The 20,215-nt window shown below is 47.3% G+C and overlaps 5 protein-coding genes across 11 annotated transcripts; 1 reads left to right on the top strand and 4 right to left on the bottom strand.

Annotated features, from left to right (window-relative positions):
• Positions 1 to 271: 271 nt before the first annotated feature.
• Positions 272 to 1,694, bottom strand: LOC125987465 (calaxin-like). Of its 6 annotated transcripts, none has more exons than XM_049751881.1 (7): positions 1,567 to 1,694; positions 1,332 to 1,464; positions 1,050 to 1,202; positions 872 to 976; positions 654 to 802; positions 487 to 591; positions 272 to 408 (listed from the first exon to the last, which is right to left on the bottom strand). In XM_049751881.1, exons 2-7 carry the CDS (start codon positions 1,387 to 1,389, stop codon positions 349 to 351), a joined length of 630 nt encoding a protein of 209 aa, XP_049607838.1. In that variant the 5' UTR covers positions 1,390 to 1,464; positions 1,567 to 1,694; the 3' UTR covers positions 272 to 348. The 6 variants fall into 6 exon arrangements, with proteins under 6 accessions (XP_049607838.1, XP_049607841.1, XP_049607837.1 ...); XM_049751884.1 differs by having other exon boundaries at positions 1,596 to 1,677; XM_049751880.1 differs by having other exon boundaries at positions 1,539 to 1,663.
• On the bottom strand, positions 1,689 to 8,070 carry sytl1 (synaptotagmin-like 1). 2 transcript variants are annotated; one of them, XM_049751818.2, is made up of 13 exons: positions 7,924 to 8,070; positions 7,034 to 7,172; positions 6,684 to 6,835; positions 6,469 to 6,580; positions 4,306 to 4,357; positions 3,956 to 4,060; positions 3,702 to 3,871; positions 3,457 to 3,559; positions 3,075 to 3,236; positions 2,810 to 2,888; positions 2,646 to 2,742; positions 2,315 to 2,520; positions 1,689 to 2,245 (listed from the first exon to the last, which is right to left on the bottom strand). In XM_049751818.2, exons 2-13 carry the CDS (start codon positions 7,168 to 7,170, stop codon positions 2,100 to 2,102), a joined length of 1,521 nt encoding a protein of 506 aa, XP_049607775.1. In that variant the 5' UTR covers positions 7,171 to 7,172; positions 7,924 to 8,070; the 3' UTR covers positions 1,689 to 2,099. The 2 variants fall into 2 exon arrangements, with proteins under 2 accessions (XP_049607775.1, XP_049607774.1); XM_049751817.2 differs by lacking the exon at positions 7,924 to 8,070 and adding an exon at positions 7,293 to 7,803.
• A 62-nt stretch (positions 8,071 to 8,132) lies between these two features.
• On the bottom strand, positions 8,133 to 11,629 carry cd164l2 (CD164 sialomucin-like 2). The gene is made up of 7 exons (XM_049751899.2): positions 11,351 to 11,629; positions 10,128 to 10,916; positions 9,955 to 10,041; positions 9,731 to 9,823; positions 9,623 to 9,658; positions 9,389 to 9,542; positions 8,133 to 8,845 (listed from the first exon to the last, which is right to left on the bottom strand). Exons 2-7 carry the CDS (start codon positions 10,204 to 10,206, stop codon positions 8,830 to 8,832), a joined length of 465 nt encoding a protein of 154 aa, XP_049607856.1. The 5' UTR covers positions 10,207 to 10,916; positions 11,351 to 11,629; the 3' UTR covers positions 8,133 to 8,829.
• LOC125987450 (G-protein coupled receptor 3) lies at positions 11,533 to 14,968 on the top strand. Its single transcript, XM_049751859.2, has 2 exons — positions 11,533 to 11,746; positions 12,659 to 14,968. The coding sequence occupies exon 2, from the start codon at positions 12,682 to 12,684 to the stop codon at positions 13,669 to 13,671; it is 990 nt and encodes a 329-aa protein (XP_049607816.1). The 5' UTR covers positions 11,533 to 11,746; positions 12,659 to 12,681; the 3' UTR covers positions 13,672 to 14,968.
• Positions 14,969 to 15,667: 699 nt separating this feature from the next.
• On the bottom strand, positions 15,668 to 19,945 carry wasf2 (WASP family member 2). The gene is made up of 9 exons (XM_049751833.1): positions 19,787 to 19,945; positions 18,538 to 18,710; positions 18,323 to 18,457; positions 18,021 to 18,174; positions 17,689 to 17,806; positions 17,298 to 17,419; positions 16,846 to 16,983; positions 16,316 to 16,776; positions 15,668 to 16,240 (listed from the first exon to the last, which is right to left on the bottom strand). Exons 2-9 carry the CDS (start codon positions 18,668 to 18,670, stop codon positions 16,083 to 16,085), a joined length of 1,419 nt encoding a protein of 472 aa, XP_049607790.1. The 5' UTR covers positions 18,671 to 18,710; positions 19,787 to 19,945; the 3' UTR covers positions 15,668 to 16,082.
• Positions 19,946 to 20,215: the final 270 nt, after the last annotated feature.

Genomic DNA, 20,215 nt, shown 5'->3' with positions numbered 1-20,215 from the left:
ATCGTATCGTGGCTGTAAAAGCCAACAAGAACAGTCGCGCTGAGGCTGCTTGAGTGAACACTATAACGGCACCTTTTGTGAATTTTCATCAAAGAAATAGTAATAATAAAGTAATGTTATAAAATAGTTGTGGTCTGTTTTTAAGGCACGTGAAGGGAAAACTATCTGTAAATACAAAATAAAAAATTTACCAATATCGTTCTTGTTGTTTTTCTGATGGAGAAAATAAAAAATTGTTGTCTGATTCACAGCAGCCACACATGGATATGTATTGAAAAATAACATTAAAATTACCTTTTTATTTACACATTAGAAAACAATGAAGAACATTTCAAAATAGTTGAAAGCCTATGGACTTCTGTAGTGCTTTTTATTACTGAAGACGCGCTGCTCAAAAAGCTCAATCCTCTGTCGAAACAGATTAAAGATGAATCAATGATTCACTTAGTGTGTCACCAATGTATATCCTTATTTACTAGCTGTTACCGTGGCATTGGGGAGGCACTTCCCGAAAGCCTCGAGCACGATGTTCAGCTCTTTCACTGACTTTTTGTAGTCTTCAAAAGACAATCTGTCGTCATTGTCGTGGTCCTGTCAACGGAAGAGTTATTAAATTGAATGGAGCGAGTGGTGTGCAGTGCTCGGGGTCTCACCATCCTCTTGAGGGTGATCTCCACCAGGTCTTTGATGCTGTCGTAAGGGTCCTCTTCGCCATGCAGCCGCAGGCAGTTCCTCACCAAAAGAAGGATCTCCTCCCTGGCAATGTACTCGTCTCCGCTCAGGTCGTACACGCGAAAGCAGTCTAGTCGGGAGAGGGAAGGCAGTTTAGCTGGACGAGTTGAAGGTCACTTTGCGTTTTTATTTCTTTTACATTTGATTTTTTCATCCAAGGTGCCACGAAGGAACACGCACAGGCCCTCCACCCACTCTTTGGAGCTGACAATGTTGTCGTTGTCCCTGTCAAACGTCCTGAAAACTAGTAAGCACATCAGTTCCGATCCAAGCCTCTCCCCCAAATAAATAAATTACATCTGTGTCATAAGCATTACCTCTTTCCATGATGGTATTGCTGGTGAGACCAAACTCATTGGCCAGTATGCTTCTGAATTTCCTTTCGTCCATGGTGCTCTTGCCGGTGGTGGTGGTCTGCCCGAGAATGGTGTAATACTCACGAATAAGGGACTCGACCTCCGTTGGATTGACTGACAAGACAAGAGACGTTCATTTGGAGTTTGTTAACATTCGAGTGGAACATTTTCCATCTTGCCAACAATCTGGAATTGAAACACAGACCACAATGGCCACATTCTTTTGTCAGCAAAGCAACTCACAGTGGTCCACTTGTTTGGAGATGACCTTGGCGAGGTTTTGGATCAGTCTCTTGGACATGTTTGTCCCCTAATGTTGGCCTCTGAACAGGCAACCTGGGGTCGGAAGTTGACGTGGAGTCACCTTAGCAAGCAGCTAGCAGATAAGAAACAACCAAACCCAAAGGAAATGTAGTTGGGTGTTTTTTTAAATGGAATTTTGCGCTTTACCTGTCTGGCTAACGTCATCGCTTTCTACCTGACTAGCGCGGGAGCATGTCCGTCCACCTGGCAACCGAGAGGTCTCGCTGCCCGGGGAATGAAGCAGGACGGGCAGTGTTGGAGTATGTTCCATGGAGTGAAAAAAGAAAATGGACCACATTTTGTTGACAACATGTCTTTTATTAACAAGTTGAGTGGATTAGAAGGCAGAGTTTTACTGAAGAGCGGTCGCGTCTCGCCATCGTTCTCTTGACCAAAGCTTTGATGATGTCATGAGACGTGTGTCATGTGTTGCGGAGTCTTGATATTTTGAGCCTCAAAAAATGTACAATACAAAAGTGTTGTGCTTTTGCGCATGACTATGTGCATTTTTCTAAGCGTTGATGACCAAGCAGGATTAACGGGTTTCACATTGAATCACATCAGGAAATGACACGCTCACAGCTGTAATTCGAGAACCAAACAGGAACTGACATAATTATTCTAATCCTGCAGCTCATTTACAATATCTACCCTAGGAGGAATGATTGAAAAAGTACAGAGTCTTGGGTCCGTGTGTGGCACATGCCGTCACTCGGACAAACGGCTCGTCAAGTTGGTCCTGATGGGCAAGGTGGCTTGGATCCAGTGGTTGTGGTTTTTGATCATGGACGTCCACACCGAGACTTCTTCTTGCGTGGAGTCCATCCACCTGACTGCCTGGCCGTAACTCTGACCTGCACGACGAAACCGTGCCTTGAATGTACTTTCAAACCGTACTTTTAATGGCCCAGGCAGAGTCTTACCGGTTCCGCAGCTGAGGCGAATGCCACCAATTACGTGTTGCTTGAAGCCCTCGCGCTGCCACACGCTCAGCTCGGCGCAGGCCTCCTCCAGGTCGCTGCTCTGGAAGCCGTCATACACCATGGTGTGATTGTAGGACGGGCTGACGGAGCGCCTCACCACCTGGGTCTTCTGGCCGCTCTGGCAGCCGGCGTCGGGCAGGATGTAACTTGTGAGAGGCCAAAAAAGCGCAACTTCATTCAAGTAGGGGCGAGCAAACAGCTGACAGCATCCGCTCCTCGCCGGCTCGCCACCTGACATCATCGGATTCAACGGGAGGATGAGCAGACAAACCTCTTCACAAAGGAGTCAATGGCGCCCCCTTTTTTAGACAGCAGACCCTGAGCCTCCTGAAGCCAAATGTGAAGCTCACCCGTGAGTGGGAGACCACCTAAAGTCACAGAAAGGAGATGTCGGCATTCTAAATTGGTCTTTAAGTCCTTGTTTGCTTTGCTCACCCTCAAATCCCTCCGGGATGAACTTGATGGAGAACAAGAGGGTACCGCGGCTGCTGATGCAGTCCGGCCTCAAGTAGAACTGCCACGTCAAGATTACACGAAGAAGCTTAGTTGGAATTCAAAGAGCTCCTCCAGCGAGGAAGCAAAATGATGTAACAGCCAAAAGCATCCCCCCCACTTGAGAAACATTAAAGTGGTCAGTGAATTGTGCTGATGTTCCTAATTAAGTGGCCATTATGTTCATGTGTGTGTGTTTGTGCCTCACCCGTGGCTGCAGATCCTGCCAAAGTCGTTTCGTGCTGGTCCAGTCCCAGACGCCCAGCGCCACCTCGACCTCGCCCAGGAAAACATTCCTGGCCAAAGGCTCGGCGTGCCACACGGATAGGTTGAGGGTGCGACTATTCAGCTCATTTTGGCGTACTTTGTACTGAGAAAAAAATTCAATTGGCAAATTCTCTGCCATTTGTATTTTGATAAAGACTTACCAGCCACAACATTAGGTACAGTTGCATGAAAATTCAGTCTATAAGGATAGAAATTATTAAAAGGATCTGCTATTGCAGCGTTGGCCTTGCGTTTCGCAGCTCTCGTGTTGGAGCTCATTGGCAGGTGTTCCTAATGTTGTGTCCAGACTGCAGCGTTCTCACTTTGAGCGTCTGCTCGAAGACGGGGTTCTGCGTCCGTTTCTTTACAGCCGTCTTCCTCTTGCTGCGATTCGACATGTCGGGCAGCAAGTAACACTTGACGTATCTGAAAAGTAGCGGGTCAAGTTAGCTTGCAGCTCAGCATAATCGTCATCAATTAATGTTACACGGTCAAAAAGTGGAGCGGCGTGCCAATAAAACAAATTTAATCAAGGCCACGCTGGCCTTGACCACCTGGAAACACTCACGGATCGGAGCGGTTCTCGTCGGTCGCCGCCGAGATATCCTCGCAGCGGTGCACGTTGACGCGCAGCTCCCCCTTGTGGTCGTCATAGGCCAGCGAGAACTGCATGCGGCCCCGCACCTCCACCACGCCAAAGACCCCCGAGCTAAACAGACTCATCATGCCGCCGCTTAACTACGCACAACACACGCGGGACAAAAATCCTGCGTCACGTAAAACTGACTCATCCAGAAGGCAATAAAGTGGCCCTCTTCGCACCGTGAAGCTGGAATGAAAGTTGTTTTGGGGCAAAGACAAAGGTTCCGAGTCCCTCGGGATGCTGCAGAGAGATACAGACTCTCTTTTGTAGCACTGATAGTCTTCCTAAAAAACACATAATACAACTTTATTTATACAACACAAACACACAATATGCAGAGACATTTTGTTTTTTTTGTTTGGGGGTAGTGGGAGGGTGGGGGTGCATTCATTTCAATAGGAAATTTGAATTTTTGGTTATGAGCATCCATAGAGGAAAACTGACATTGAAAAGCTGCTTATACATAACTTGGCAATGTCACATACGGAAGAATTCCTCCATTACAGTTGGGAATGATGACTTGACAGACCTTTGTTGCCGTTGTGTTCCTACTTTGTGTGGACACAAAACCAGATGGGCTCCTGTAAAACATACAAAAAAGTTGTCAAAAATCAGCAAGCAGATGACTTGGGGGAAAAAATACAGTAATCCCTCATTACATCGCGGTTCATTTATCGCGAATCCCTCCCTCCCCAAAAAAATAAAAATTCAAAATAAAGATTCTAAATTGAGGAATTATGGCACGAAAGTTGCAGGGAGTGCCCACACAATTGCAGTACGTACAATTCTACCTTGTTATACAAAAAGTTGTTATAATAATAAGAGTTCTAAAAATATACTTACAGCAGTGGTCACCAACACGGTGCCCGCAGGCAACAGGTTGCCCGTGAGGACCGCATGAGTCGCCTGCAGGACTGTTCTAAAATTAGCTCAAATAGCGGCACTTGTCAGTGAGCTGCATCTATTTATTTTACAGTCAAACCTCGGTTTTTCGAACGTCCTGGTTCTCGAACAAATCGGTATTCGAACAAAAAATCCGAGATTTTTTTGCTTCGGATGTCGGATGAAATTCGGTTGTCGAACCTCGCGAGATGAGCCGAGAGGACCCGCATGCCAACTGACTCCGTTCGTTATTACATTCTCGTTACTCTGAGGATTGCATCAACTCTAATCATGCCTCCAAAGGAAGCAAGTGGGAGCAGTAAAGCCATCCTAAAACACATAAAGCAATGCGACACTGAGCGCCCGGCGCGCTGCAGTTGTGCGATCGGAACAAATTAAGCTCCCTGCGCACTGAGGTCCACTTAAATTTTGAAAAGTCCATTAGGATTTTTTTGCTTCGGTTGTCGAACAAAATTCGGAGGTCGAACCTCGCGAGATGAGCCGGGAGGACCCGAGAAAACCCGACTGCGCAGCCCGGATGCCGACTGACTCCGTTGTTATTGTATTTTTGGTTACTTTGAGGATTGTATTAACCCCTAATCATGCCTCCAAAGAAAGCAAGTGGGAGCAGTAAAGGCATCCTAAAACACAAAGACGTCTTAAAGCAATGCGACAGTGAGCGCCCGGCGCGCTGCTGTTGCGCGATCGGACCAAATTAAGCTCCCTGCGCACTGAGGTCCACTTAAATTTTGGAAAGTACATCAGGACTTTAAAAATATTTTCTAAATTTCAGCGACGGCTCTGTCACAATAATGCGACCAGCGCGGTGCAGTTGCGCGATCGGACCAAATTAAGCTCCCTGCGCACTGAGGTCCACTTAAATTTTGGAAAGTACATCAGGACTTTAAAAATATTTTCTAAATTTCAGCGACGGCTCTGTCACAATAATGCGACCAGCGCGGTGCAGTTGCGCGGTCGGCGACGTGCTACTGTTGCATGTTCGGCGGTGCGCTGCAGTTGCGCGATCAGACAAATATGCGCAAATAAAAATTATGCTTTAAAAAGGCGGGGGTTTTTTTGTCTTGAAACGGATTTAAAAAAATTCCGTTATTTGTAATGGGAAAAATAGATTCGGAATTCGACCGATTCGCTTCTCGAACCGCCTTCTGGAACTGATCGTGGTCAAAAACCGAGGTTTGACTGTATTTTTGCTATTCTTGTTAAAATCACACTTACACGTGGACTGGAAATGACAATAATAACACATAGTGAAAGCTAAATTGAGCAAATTGGCGATTTCAGAAGTGTGTGTCAAACTGGTAGCCCTTTGCCTTAATCAGTACCCAGGAAATAGGTCTCGGTTTAAGAAAAGTTGGTGACCCCTGATTTACAGTATTGTACCTTGTTATAATTTTTTTTATAATAAAAGTTCTACAAACATATTTACAGTATGTACACTTGTACCTTGTTATAAAAAAGTTGTTATAATAATAAGAGCTCTAAAAACCTATTTACAGTATGTATACTTTAGCTACATCTACATACATATGTTACACAAACACACACGTATCATATTTATATTTATAGTATCTATACATTATTGTCTGTCATTTATACTATTAATATAGTATTTACATTCTTGAAACTATTATTTAATGTTCTAATGATAACATATACACTTATATGGTTTAATATACATTTATTGATACACAAAAAAAATAATGAGCGGGTGGCACTACTTTGCAGTTTTTCACCTATAATTGGTCTTGGAACCAATTATCTGCAATAAACGAGGGATTACTGTACTCACGCTGGAATGTCTTCCGCCACCTCCTTCAATCGCGCCTCGGCCTCCTGAGAGGAACTGCTTGAGGGTTCCTCCGCCTCGCCATTGAACAGACCGGCCCTCGACAACTCCATTACTATGGAGCCCCCCCGCCCAAAAATAAAAATCTCTTTGTTTACCACATCACCACACCTTAGTAAATGTTTGTTGAGACACACATTTGGCTGTCGCAGACTAACCGTTGACCTTTGGCGTGCGGCGGCGTATGGTGGCACGCACCAGGTCCGAGCCAGACATGTGGCCCCGGTGGCGCCTGCTGGACGCCTCGCGGAACCACGCCCCGGACTGCGTGTGCAGCCGCGCCGGGTCGACTCTGTTCTGCGCCAGCATCCTGTTGACACAGCAAACACGCGCGTGACGGCGGCGTTCTTGTTTAATCATCTCGCAAGGTAATTAGTGAAAAGTGAACCATGCATGGGTGTGTCCTGTGAAACACATTCCTCTTAGTCCCTCACTTGAACCTCACTGTCCAAATGCATTGACCCTTGCGTGGCCAATGTTGTGCAAAAGGCTGCGGTTCACCTCTGACCTCAAGCGTCCTTCGTCTTGAAGTCGCAGATCCAAGTCTCGCAGGAGCACCTGCGAGATGCTGTCCTGCTCTTCCTCCGTTAGGTGGCTCAAGTCCAGAGACCCCAGGCCATTGTCGGTCTCCACGTCCCCCTCCATGCCTGTCCAAAAAAAAAAAAAAAAGACTCCGTCATGTGACAAGTTGCAAAGCAACAAGTTGCGAGCAACTCCGCCTATTGAGCACGTCCTCTCGTGGCAAGGTTTATTGGCCTCTGTCTCACCAGGAGCTCCTGAACTCTCAGTATTGTTGTCAACTTGTCTTGCAACTCCTGCGGTCCACATGTAACTCGGTGCTTGGCCTGTCGTGACCTTTAATTTCTACTGACATCTCGTCTGGAAGCAACTCGAAGCTGCCAACTGTTCCTCAACCACAGAACCACGGGGACAGTTCAATGAGAAGAAACATGACAGAAAACATCGATATATTTTTTTTTATGACTCAGCAACTTTTCAATGTAGTTAGGTTTGTTATTCCTGTCTACTTCCTGCTCACGTTCATTTAAGCCATCTTGCGTGCGTGTGCACGTTGCCTCCAGGCAGCCGAGGAGGGACTTGGTGCATGCGCAGCATAGGCGGCGCAGTTGATCCAAACGGAACTGCGCTAACATCAGCTCGAGCTGAGGCGACGCAAAACAAAAGAATGACAAACGGCCATTTCGCGACATATTTTTGCGTCTCTTTCACAAACATGTTTGCGTATTCTCTCAGCACATGCTCGCAATGTGACGACTATTTGACGTCTCAGACCGTGCGTGTGAGACTAAACACCTGTCACCAGTTTTAAAGGGCCGGCAGCAAAGCAGCGTGACAAACAAACAAAAACAACACGCACACAAAATTGTATAACTTTACCTTTTAATTGATAGTAACGCGGAGGTCCATGCGTAGAAAGTTTGCCGCAAACTTGTGCTGAGCGCGTATGTGGTGGACTGTGTGCGTGTGTGTATCAAGTGTGTGTTTGTGTGTTGCGTCAACTCGGGGAACGCCCTCTGCTGTCTGTGGGAGGGAGGAGGTGTTCGTGGGATGTAAATGAATGAATATATAACAAATAGAACTCACACTCATTTTGGGATTGATATTGAAATCAGGTTAGATAAACATGAACAACAACTTCCAAAGCTCAACTTTAAACAAAACTTCAAAGTACAACCAGAAAAAAAAAGAAGAAAAAAAGACTTGATTTTCTGCTCGGCCACTGAGGAGCAGTGTGGTGCAATTCATGCATGGAAATACTCACTTACAGTAGAATTAAAGTTATTATTGAAATGTTTCGATGGGTTACTTTGTTTAGTCGAAGTCAACATTTGTCCAAGGAATGCTCAGAATGAGAACGACTCACCCCGGCCCCTTCTTTTGTCAACAAAATTGGATGCTGGCCATGGTCACTGAGGTTTTATGAGGGTCCATTCAAGCCTTTTTGGTTCTGGGCCAAATTGGGAGTGAGTGAGAGGTTTCGGAAAGTGCCTGCTCGGAGGCCTCGATCGGGGTGAATTCCACCCTGATCCACACTGGACATTCATTAAGAATGAAGAGCTCAACTGGCAATCAAAGTGTGAAAATGCACTAAACACAATTCAACGCAAAATACATACACACAAATGAAAATAGTAGAAGGGAAGTGATGTGCTTCCAGTCCTACTTGAAGGGGTAGAAGGGGAGGGGGATCACGGCGACCAATCGTAAAAATGCAGTGTCTTGTCGTCACCATCCCGTGAGTCGCTCCATCCTTTCGACGTCCTTCGTCGCCGCTCGGTCACTTCACTGAGGTTGCTCTCTGCACGCACGCACACACACACAGATACACACAGACACAGACAGAGACACACACACACACACACACACACACACACACACACACACACACACACACGGGGATGACGTCAACACTGGGATGCAACTTGAACAGCATGTGGACAAAAGTATTGGGACACTAAAAATGTTGCCTCCAAATACTTTTACCCATCAACAATGAGTGTGATGTGCTGTCATTGTGCCTGTGATGGAATCACAACAAAACACAAAAGCTCACGCAAAATTAGACGGTCCAAAGTAAGTTTAATACTAGTTGGCATCCTGGACTAATGTGCCCGGGGCAGCAATGTTCCTGCATTGCCACTAGAGGCCACTAATTAATTAATACCGAAATTACTGTCATATTTATTATTTTGAGTGATTACAAATGATGAATGAAACATATTTAATTTTTGTAATATATTATTCGTATTCATTTTGTCTAATTAAATATAAATTAGTTAAACACAAATGTTACAAATTTATTTAAGCACACACGGACACTGTGGGTGTTGCGGCGCCTCACATGGGGTCGTAGTCGCTCTGCTCCTTGGACTTCAGGAAGCGCATGGCGAGCACGCCACCGGCCTGCAAGCAGAGGACTAGCACCACGCCGCCGATGAAGCTGGACAAGTTGAATCTGGCCGGGGAAAGCTGCGGCCGCGCTTTGCCACCCGCGTCTGAGTGAGAGAGGAACGCACGCTCAGCAATATTGCAAGTCAGGAGCCCTTGACGCAAGAGTGACGCCAAGTCCTTTTACCTGAGTCACCGCCTCCTTCGGCCACTGTCTCCACCACTGCACGGAAAAACACAAATTATCGCGTCAGCGGTTAGCATTTTTCGGCACCATCTAGTGGCGGCGGCGTACCGGTGCAGAGCTCCGACACGCGGGTCCAGCTGCAGTTTCTGGAGCTGTCGGGCACGTTGCCCTGGTCCGTCACGCACACCCCGGTGTCGTTACCTGAGTCATAATGACTTCAATATGTGCGCGTTGTGGAATGCTAAATAATTTAGGCTCTACAAACAGCAGCAGCTCACGTTACAGCAGCTGCCATGCAGGAATTACTGTCAATGTGCGTGCGCGTGTTTTACCATCAGGACACAGCTTCCAGACGCAGCCAGTTAGGTTGAGCATGGAGTCACCAACGCAGAGGTCACATGACTGAGCTTGACTGCAATCTTAAAGTAAGGACAAGAACTGTCAATCAAGTTAAGCAGACCTTTTCTTGACAGGAGGTCAATCAAGTCAGAATAACAAGTGTTACCCGCTTGGGAGTGCACATAGTAAGCCACCGCCGCCAGCAGCAATGCGCAGAAGAACATCTTCACAGATAGATTCTGCATTCTGGACCAAACTATAGTGACTCCCCCAAAATGAATAAGAATACAAACAGTAAATAATTCCGCCAGAAGGCCGAGTCCTGAGGAGCGATGTGACAATGGCAGCAAGAGAACTAAAAGTGTGTGTGTGTCTGTGTCCGTGTAATGTGATCCAAACTTTGGTCGCTAGGCAACCATAACAAGACCCACCTCAGGTCACCCGAACACCACATGTACAAATACAAATAATGTACACTTTAGAATAGATGGAGCGGAAATAGATCACTGATCAAATTGCTAACTAGAACTTGATAGTGCTGAGACGATCATAAATGGACATTTCTTGACCGGAGAAGCTATGAATTTTCAAATGTACTGTATGTTGATGCTTGCGGCCATGTGCTTCCAAGTGGTTTGGTGGGTGGTTGTTACTTGTTAACACTGTCGCTGTTTTGACTCATCCGCATCTCACACTTGCACACTCAGGTGTTTGATTCCGGTGTCATAACACCCCGCAGCTCTATCACATCCAAAGTGTAAAGCAAATCACAAGGTGCTGATTTGCAAACGTAAGCGAAGGTGATTTGGGAGAGAAAGGCGCCGACGACGTCACAGGCAGGAAGTGTCCTTATATGGTCGCGATTCCCTTTTACGCGGAAGCTCCGCTCATTGGTGATGCTACACCCACGCTTGCCATCAAGCCAGGGAAGCCTCTTTCACACCTGCTCGGTGACCTTGAACGCACAATAATAACCACAAATCATACAATAAAGCATGAGACTGTTTAATCCGCACAATGTATTCTGCGGGGGATATTTTTGTGACGTGTTAGCAGCTGTACATAAACAGGTGACCTAAGGAAATGTTGCATAACTCCAAAAGACAAATATCAAAATATTTTGCCTTGAGAGTGACAGCGTTTAGTTTTTAATAGACCACGTAAAAGAAAGTAAAAAGAGAGAATATAAAAATTGCATCAAAATAAAAAAAGGGGTACCTAATGAAGTGCCCCCGTGAGTCAAGACTGCGTTTCAGCACCGTGGCGAGCACTCAGACAATAAGGGGGGAGGGCGGTGAGCCGAGGGGTCTCCATTATTAAGGCTATATACTTGTGCTTGCGTGCGTGCGTGCGTGCGTGCGTGCGTGCGTGCGACTGGACATTACTCACCAGAAACGAGGACAATGGCGGTGGACCGCAGTGGGCGTGCCATCATCTCGATGCCGCATTTTTCTGAATGAAATTACTCCACAAACACTCGCCCCCTCCCCTCGCCTGTATCCTCGCCTCCTGATTGGTGGGTGTCTCCTGCCCGTGACGTCACAGTTGTGCTCTTGTGGACGGCGCGCGGAGAACCTCAGCATCCATTCTTGCTTTAGAGCAACCACAAGGAGGAGCAGAGGACTGTTCTCCAGTACAGCGGGAGCGGGAACACCAAGAGGATCTCCCCCGATCAGAAGTACACAAAGGACAGCGAAAAAGAGAGAAGTCCGCTTGATTGTATCATTTTGGATTTTACATTATAAACGTTAACCAAAGAGGACATCAAATCATCAATTTCCTGAGGTAAATTAGACTATGTACTAATACACATACATACATACATTATTTATGTGTGTATATATAGACGTGTATACATGTGTGTGTGTGTATGTGTATATATATATATATATATAAAATTACGGCTCATTCTCAGTGGCACATACGTAGGTAGGTTACACAACAAGGGGTGCAATACCCCCCTTTGCATTCTATCTATTCACAAACACCTCGCATCACCCTCTACTTTGGGCTCAGTAATAAGAATAATAATAATCATCATAATAATTATTATTATTATATTAACATCTGCATGATGGGATGATTGGGCTGCACTCAAACCAGGCACGAGAGCTACCTAATTGGCAGTGGGGAAGCACGCTGGTATTTGCACTTGCCCGCGGGCCGAACACCGTGTCTTGACATCCGTGGGACGGGAAAGGCGGGAGGGGCGGGGACGGGAAAGGGGGGGGGCGGTTTTATGAGACCGCAACACTCCCCAGCACTTAATCGCACTAACACTAATATCAAAGATACAAATGTGGTATTTTTTCAGCAGTAAAATGTTTATTCATAATATGAGGATTGAGTTTTAGATTGGGCACTTTCACATCATTAGCCTGACAGCATACTTGCCTAAGTCATAGAAAACAAACAAGAGTCCAGCTTCCCTTGATTCAACCTTTGCAGAAGACCATGATGTGAAGGCAAAGATTTTTTGCAAGTCTATTAATATTTGTCATCAATAGTATGGTATTCTGTTCAAAAGCACACAGGCAATTGCTATCAGGCTAATCAGATTCAATATTCTTTAAAACAATTCCAGATTTCGGTGGCTGGGTTGTGCTTGGAGGAGGGAAGAGCCTAAAAAATGGGGAAATGCCTTGAATTTGTATAAAAGAATCATGCATTAAAAGTAATAGTAATTTCCTCATGCAGGCTTGAGCGGCTGTCTCGTGGTCATGAGGCTGAATGCGTCCGAGCTGCCGTGGGAGGAGTCTTCAGGCGCGGACGCCTTCCTTGCTTGGGACCACCAAGGGGGCGGACCGCCCGCCCGAGAAACCCCGGCCCTGACGGCGTGGGGAGTGGCCCTGTGCATTTCGGGAAGCGTCATCGCTGCCGGGAACGCTGTAGTGGTCACCACCATCCTGGCCACGCCGTCTCTGCGCGCTCCCGTCTTCCTGCTTCTGGCCAGCCTGGGGTTGGCCGACCTTCTGGCCGGTGTGGCTCTGGTAGCCCACTTCCTGTTCCTGTTCTGCCTGGCGCCCGGCGATTGGGCCGAGTTGGTGACGTCGGGTCTTCTGGTGACTTCGTTGACTGCCTCGCTGTGCAGCTTGATGGGCGTGGCCCTGGACCGCTACCTCTCATTGAGCCACGCCCTGACCTACGGCTCAGAACAATCTCGCCGGCGTGCCGCCCTGCTCCTGCTTCTGGTGTGGACGGGTGCCTGCGTCATGGGCGCGGGCCCCGCCATGGGTTGGAATTGCTTGGATCAGCCAGCTTCTTGCTCAGTGGCACCTCCCCTCACTCGGACGTACCTCTCACTGCTGTGCGGTGGCTTCCTGGTGGTGGTGGTGGTCACCCTGCAGCTGTACGTCGGTATCTGTCGGGTGGCACGGCGCCACGCTCACGCCATCGCCACTCAGAGGCACTTCCTGCCCTCCAGCCAGTCGCTGGCTGGCAAGCACGGCGGCGGGCGAGGTTTCTCCCGCTTGGTGCTGGTTCTCGGAGTCTTCGTGGGTTGTTGGATGCCTTTCTCACTGTGGGGGCTGCTGGGTGATGCGTCCAGCCCACCGCTGTACACCTATGCCACCCTGGTGCCCGCCGCCTTTAGCTCTCTGCTGAACCCGCTGCTCTACAGTCTGAGGAACAAAGACATACGCAAGGTTCTGCTGCACGCCTGCTGCCCTCGCAGCCACGCCACCCAGCTGCACTGCCCTGTAGACGTGTAGGACTTTGCGTCGCCTCAATCATGAGAAACTTTGGGACACAATCCCAGGTCTCAAATCCTGGATCTGGGGAAGAAACCTTCCCATTCTGTAGAGGTTGTAAAAGATCTAAGAATGTCAACACAGTGTGTAGCCATCATACTATATTGTTTTTGGGGGAAAAGCCAGATGTTAACGGCGCCATCATGAGAGCGTTTTTACATGATGCCGGCACGTTTACCTCAAAGAAGATAAAAGGCAGGTCCAGAAAACGCACTTTTCTTGCATTTTCTCTTCTTCTCCAGTAGTTTGGCAGTCCAATTCATTCCACAGCAACTTGATTTGCTGTTTTGCTGCCGGATTACCCCCAAACCAATATGATGACTGAAATGCCAACTTGGCAACATTTTCACTTTTTGAATTGAAACTGAAAATGAGTCGAAGAAAAGCCATCATTTTGGTGTAAATCCAGGATTTCCCTGCCTTGTTATCTCATGAGAAAATTCAGAACTATGCAGGGGTTGGATACCCCCTCAATAAGCATGGTGTGGCCTTGGAAGAGGTCCTGTTGCTTCTGATGCACCAATTTGCAGAGAAGACTGCATGAAAGCGGCTTTAGAGAGGTCAAATCAATGTTTTCCAAATCCTGAATCTACAACCAAGGTTTCTTTGGAATTGTTTCAAGTCACATCTGAAGAGTAATGAAGTGCAATTTTAGCTTGTTAAAAAAGGCAGGAATGATCTTTTGATAATAACAGGCTCCGCCAAACAAGGTCACAATCTATGCCAGTCGTGCGCTAAACACAAAGTAGTGCTCGGAGTGTGAAATCTTCCACACTCAGTTTCTTGTTTAGAAGCAGGACGTGAGGTCCTCCTCCCTTATCGTCCTCATCAGAACATTCTGAACTGTTCTGGCCGGCGGCCATCTTGGAGGAACTCCCACTACTACCAGACGTCTCCGTGCCCGTGCCAACAAACTTGTAGCTGCACGAGTTTCCCCCTCAGTGAAAATCAGCCGCCCGCCCACCCAATTGACATTTGTGCCGTTATGGAGCGGGCGAGGGAGTTCGGGGGCACAATGAGAGTCATGTTGCTGAATTCACTGGATCCAAAGGCTTAATAATAATAATGTGATGATGTACTTGAAATGTGTGTTTTGCAAACACAATGTTCCAATGGAGAGCTCCGATTCTATTTTTGCACACGCTCTCCTACTTCTAAGGCACTTTTCAGCCATTGAGACTGTATGTTGCACAACCTTTTTGTCAAATGAGTGAATATTTTATACTGATGAATAATGAATATGATTTTTTTTTCCAACTGGATGATGTCAGCATTTTTTCCCTCAGGGATCATGGAAGCTTTTAGAGCAGTGGTTCTTAACCTGGGTTTGATCGAACTCTAGGGGTTCGGTGAGTCGGTCTCAGGGGTTCGACAGAGCCCCCACTGAGGAGGTCCGAACACACCTGTTTTATCGTGTAGCTTCTGATTTGCCAGTATGTAATTTGTTGCGAGTTCATGCATTGTGTTGGTTTTGTTCTTTGAACAAGGTGATGTTCATGCACAGCTCATTTTGTGCATTAGTAAAAAACATCTAGTATGTCTTGAATTTAAAAAAAAAAAAAAAATTCACTAACGAGGGGTTCGGTGAAGGCGCATATGAAACTAGTGGGGTTCGGTACCTCCAACAAGGTTAAGAACCACTGTTTTAGAGCATTCATGAGTGCTTGAGCTGTCGGCATCTCGTTTGCAATAATGCTGTGATGCTGCCTTCCGTGGTTATATAAGATTAGTGTTTGGGCTTTGGGGAGGGGGGGGGGGGGGGGGGACTGTAGGTCAACAACCTTTCTGAGAAAATACAACTTTGTTGTTAAAATATCATAACCTCTCTTTCTGACATAAGTCAGACAAATATGACTTTATGTAACCGATAATTTTTTTCTCCGCAAACAACCTAGGACATTATTGAAGATGCACGTCAGCCACTAAAGGCATAACAACAAAATGAAACTGGGATAAATTCTGCAAATGTATTCTCTTCATTTTATTTTTTTACCCAGATAATATATATGCTTTTTTTGGACAGTCTTTGGGAGCATAAACAAAACAATTAACATTGTCACTTTGGAAAAACTAGCCGCATGTGAAGATACAAATTTGAAATTTTATGTAGCAAAAAGCAAAGAAAAAATGCATTTGAGAAGCAGGCGGTCCCCACCATTTTGTCACTTGGCTACTTCCGTGTCAATCTTTGATAGATGACAAGTTGCTTATAGTGGACAAGCTCTCATTAAAGCAGGAAAAAAGCAATAAAAAAAAAAAAAGAAAAGCTTGAATTGATAAATAGGTAGAATTAAAGGAATGTGATTGTGATGAGGTGGGACTTTATCTTCCGTGCTAACCTGAAGACGAGGCGACGCAAGAGGAAGGTGCCTTCACTCTGACCACTCGTCATCGTCAAACTCAGACGAGTCATCCTCGCTGTCGCTGCACTCAACGGCGATGCGGCGCGACAAGATGGCAGCCACATCGTTGCCAGAGTGATTTTGCTTCTCCTGCTCCCGCTGGGCCTCCACCTTGCGCAGGTTGAAGCCTGGACCGCACCGCCAAAGACACTCAGTAAGGTAAACTTGAATCACAAAGAAGTCGGGGGGTGCGAGCGCCTTACCTTGTCTGATGGCCTGCAGTAGGTCGCTGCGGGCGTCGCCCTCGGGGGCCGGCTGCTGTTTGGGCGCCGCCGGCACGGCGGCGGGAGGATGGGGCGCGGGCACGCCAAAGGAGGGGGGCGGTGGTGGGCCAGGGGGCGGCGGCGGAGGAGGAGGGCCCCCGCTGGTGGGCATGGGCGGCGGGGGAGGTGGGCCCATGCCAGACATGGCGAGCGGCGGGGGAGGAGCGAGCGGCGAAGTGAAGCCGCCCGGGGACAAGAGCGGGGGAGGGGGAGGAGGGCCGTCAAAGCCGGCGGGAGGCGGTGGTGCCCCGAAACCTGACAATGGGGGTGGGGGAGGAGGGGCGGGAGGAGGGGAGAGGTGGGGGCGAGAGTTGGCCGGAGGGGAGGCCACGGGCGGTGCCGGCGGCGGGTGGTTGGGGCTCAGGATACTGATGCGCTTGTGGTTGCCGGCGTCACCATACCTGCACATAACAAAGCAAACGGAGGCTCTTGAATGAGAAGGCACATCCCCAACCCAAAGTGCAACTTACGTCATGTCGGGGGGTGGCGGAGGCAGGACGTCATCGGAGCCAGGCGGTGGCGGCGGGTCGTACGCATAGGAGTCCATGCTCAAATCCAGTCCCTCGTCCCCGGATCCCAAGCTGCCATTCAGACCGTCCAAGGAGCTCCTAGAACGCAACGCAGGACCCATCATTGGGTTGTGATTTTCATTAATGCCACATTTAGTGGCCGTGTCATTTTTTTGAAATAATGAAAGCCTTCATTATAGAAAATTAAATCACGTCACAAATTGAATAACAATTTGCTTGTTCAAAACGACGACGGCGTGCCGGCGCCACTAAGTTGTCTCATGATGGCGCTCACGTGACCAGTATGTGGGGAAAAAGCAAACAAAAGGGAAGAGGGTACATTCCGCATTGGGCCACGCACGTTTTGTTTATGACCAGACTAATACCCTCATGAACGGGTCACGTCCACTTACATCATCTCATTCTTGGGCACCACAAATTCTGCGCCCATCTTGCGGCGTTCCCACTCGTCCTTCCTGGTTTTGATCTTACGCGGGTTGAGGGTCCGCTGGTTCAGGTGGTCTTTCTTCTCCTTCTGCTCGACACAAGTCAGATCAGGCTTTAACCAAAAGTATGGATAGTGCTAAAAACTGGTGGGCAAAAGACACTGAGCATTCTAAAAATACTAAATTCAAATGTGTTGTACTTTAAAAGTTAAAAACAACGGAACTATGTTCAACTCATGTACTGAAGTAAACGATTGACGGTCCGCCCCAGCAAACTAAGGTAATTGCAGCTACTTCCTGAATGGTGGCGCCTGTGACACGCGTTTGAGGAAACGGAGCCATTTGGTGTGCTGCTCACTCTGTGCTTTCGTTTCTCCTTCATGATGTCCTTGGTGTCCTGCAACATCTGCTCCTTCCACAGGTCAAAGAAGTACGAGGGATCCGTGTAAAATTTCAGGGCATCCCTTCCATCGTCGCTGAACACCAACAAAATAGAAAAAGAAAAGAAACACATGTTTGAGCATAAGACTGCAAACACCAGAGGGTCCACTATCATGATGGGTCGTGACCCTGCCCCCTTTTAAAAACCTTTATTGCCAAATGTTTTCGATGAATAATGCAAAGTGGCGGGAACACGTGGACATGTTGGTGAATGTGCGGCGAGCGACAGCCGAAGGAAGTGTGTCGTACCGGTACGGACTCAGATGGTTGAGCGGCGGAGGCGGGTCACACGTAACGTAGGTGTCCTGTACGGGCATGGGTAGCGAGGGCCGGGTGAACATCTGCTGGTCCTGCGTCAGGCTGCTGTGGAAGGCCTTGCGAGTGGTGATAGCCTGCAAAGATACTGGCACACGCACAAAAGATTGCCATTTATCCATTCATACGTACCATTATCCTAAACATGCTCCAATAATCGGAAACCGATACGTTAAGCTTAACGTGGATGACAATATTTTGTCAGCCAAAAGTGATGTTTTTGCCTTGCTACTTACCTTCTTCTTCTTTGGGGTCCAACTGGGTGACTTTCAACTGCAGGTTGTCCACTCGCTGCCCGAGTGCCTCCACCCGGCCTGAAAAAAATTCTGCCTCCTTGAAGAGCCCCTTGAATACGTCCTCGGCTTGCTTGCCTGTGGCGTGCACCAACACAATGATATTAACTGCCGTGATAGTATTTGCATTGGCAGGCGCACATAGCAGGAGCACTCACTGAGCCAGCCGAGCTGGCGGATGACGGCGGCCAGGCTGTTGTTGGAGACGCATTCCAGCTCGCTGCGGATGCTCGCCGGGATGGGCTGGCGGCACACGTACCGCGGCTCGATGTTCCTGATCACCAGAGGCATGGCGGTGGAGACGATGTGGCCGGTAAAGGAGGGCCAGACCCTGAGGAAAAAAAAAAAAGTTCGAGTGTGGGGAGAGAAGATCCCGATAAAACTATAAAACATTATTTTTCTACATGGCCTCTAAAAGGCTAAATTTCACATATTGTGGATGGGTCAGGAATATTTGTATTTACAGGCCTCTTAGTTGCATGTGAGTTGTTGTCACATATATAAATAGACAGATATAGAATAAAGCAGAAGCAAAACTCAAGGTTTCTTCTCGCCACAAGTTTCAATGGCAATTTTCAGTGTGCCAAGGGTACAGAACAAAAACATACATGATCAACAATTATTTTCAATTTTGTCAGTTCAAAGTGAGGTCCACTGCTTACACTAACAACATGGCTGCCCTCCAATTTAGAGATTTGTATAACCTTTTTTTTTTTTGTAATAGCTGCTTTTCTCTGAGACATTTTATTATTAAACCATTAAGCTCTGCCCTACGATAGTCATAATTAGAAACCAAGAAACAACACCCCACTAAAACATATGTCCACAAAATAATGACAACTGACAGAGAGCCAGTGCAGTGACTTAAATACAGCTCCCTTTTCCCCATTTGGATTGTCTAATTATAAGCTTTTCATCCAGGGCCGCCCAACAGTGGCCTAATCATCATTGACACAATTCCTTTCAATATTTTTTTTATCCCCTGTGAGGGTGTCAAATGTTTGCGTTGTGGTAAATATTGTCCCAAAAAATACCCGCGTCGAATAATCCCACCATATTGTTTACTTAGTTATAAACCTTGTTGTTTCCCAGGGGCCATGAAGTCTCTGGCCTCGCCCCATTTGCTAACCCGCGGTGGACTTGACACATTGGACGAGTTCTGTTTTTTAAAAGCACGTCCAAAATCTCGAAGCGTTGTTTAGCGGCATTATTTTCAAAATTAAAACTGCACGAAGAGCGTCAATCGAAACGAAGCTGGCTCAAACTAGTCAGAATGCAATTTGGCTTCTTGGCCTTGTCAAGAGCAGGAAGTGACTTGTACACGAACTCTTGTTTCGAACCAAACCGGCCAAATGCTCGTTTATTTCCACAACAAAACATCGCAGGGTGTTTTTATTCTGGGCTTACCGTTACAGCGAAGTTCACTCTCTAGCTGTATTGTTTGTCCAACTTTGAAAAGTTTTCCACTCGAAAATGTGAGCAGTGAGTCAGTTAGGCAAACGCGGACTGGGCAAACTAGCGAGCAAGCGGGCGAGGGCAAGGTCCCGAGTTTGCCAACTGGTGATTGGCTGAGCGGTCGAGCTCCTAAGGGCTGATTGGCCTAGGTGGCTGTCACATGAGCGGAATGGTGGTTTACGCTAGCTTAACTCCTCCGCAATGTTGTTGCAAGCATTTGTGCGCTATTTACGTAAATGCTGGAGGGCAGCGGCGCGCATTCCGATGCGCGCTCCGGCGAGTTGGAGCGCGTCCGAGGAATGACAGGATTGGGCCCTGACGACGAATAAAAGTTAATTTCAGAAGATAAACAAGGTCAAAGTAACGTTTCCCCTCAATAAG

This window comes from Syngnathus scovelli, chromosome 19 (genome assembly GCF_024217435.2).
Source record: "Syngnathus scovelli strain Florida chromosome 19, RoL_Ssco_1.2, whole genome shotgun sequence".
NCBI classification, from domain to species: domain Eukaryota; kingdom Metazoa; phylum Chordata; class Actinopteri; order Syngnathiformes; family Syngnathidae; genus Syngnathus; species Syngnathus scovelli.
The sequence above is the reverse complement of the archived record's forward strand: the minus strand, read 5'-3'. Positions and strand labels throughout refer to the sequence as shown.

Excerpts from the sequence above, each read along its gene's own strand:
- sytl1 (XM_049751817.2), bottom strand. The coding sequence starts at position 7,353 with ATGTGGACCGCAGGAGTTGCAAGACAAGTTGACAACAATACTGAGAGT. Across the intron at positions 3,560-3,701 it reads GACGAGAACCGCTCCGATCC|ATACGTCAAGTGTTACTTGC; the intron begins GTGAGTGTTTCC and ends GCTACTTTTCAG. Across the intron at positions 2,246-2,314 it reads TCGCCTCAGCTGCGGAACCG|GTCAGAGTTACGGCCAGGCA; the intron begins GTAAGACTCTGC and ends TTCGTCGTGCAG.
- LOC125987465 (XM_049751881.1), bottom strand. The coding sequence starts at position 1,389 with ATGTCCAAGAGACTGATCCAAAACCTCGCCAAGGTCATCTCCAAACAA. Across the intron at positions 1,203-1,331 it reads CTCCAAACAAGTGGACCACT|TCAATCCAACGGAGGTCGAG; the intron begins GTGAGTTGCTTT and ends TTGTCTTGTCAG. Across the intron at positions 409-486 it reads AGTGCCTCCCCAATGCCACG|AGGATTGAGCTTTTTGAGCA; the intron begins GTAACAGCTAGT and ends CTGTTTCGACAG.
- LOC125987450 (XM_049751859.2), top strand. The coding sequence starts at position 12,682 with ATGAGGCTGAATGCGTCCGAGCTGCCGTGGGAGGAGTCTTCAGGCGCG.
- cd164l2 (XM_049751899.2), bottom strand. The coding sequence starts at position 10,206 with ATGCAGAATCTATCTGTGAAGATGTTCTTCTGCGCATTGCTGCTGGCG. Across the intron at positions 10,042-10,127 it reads CTATGTGCACTCCCAAGCGG|ATTGCAGTCAAGCTCAGTCA; the intron begins GTAACACTTGTT and ends CCTTACTTTAAG. Across the intron at positions 9,543-9,622 it reads CGAAGGAGGCGGTGACTCAG|ACGCGGGTGGCAAAGCGCGG; the intron begins GTAAAAGGACTT and ends TCTCTCACTCAG.
- wasf2 (XM_049751833.1), bottom strand. The coding sequence starts at position 18,670 with ATGCCTCTGGTGATCAGGAACATCGAGCCGCGGTACGTGTGCCGCCAG. Across the intron at positions 17,420-17,688 it reads AGGAGAAACGAAAGCACAGA|AAGGAGAAGAAAGACCACCT; the intron begins GTGAGCAGCACA and ends TGTGTCGAGCAG. Across the intron at positions 16,241-16,315 it reads ACTGCAGGCCATCAGACAAG|GCTTCAACCTGCGCAAGGTG; the intron begins GTAAGGCGCTCG and ends GGTGCGGTCCAG.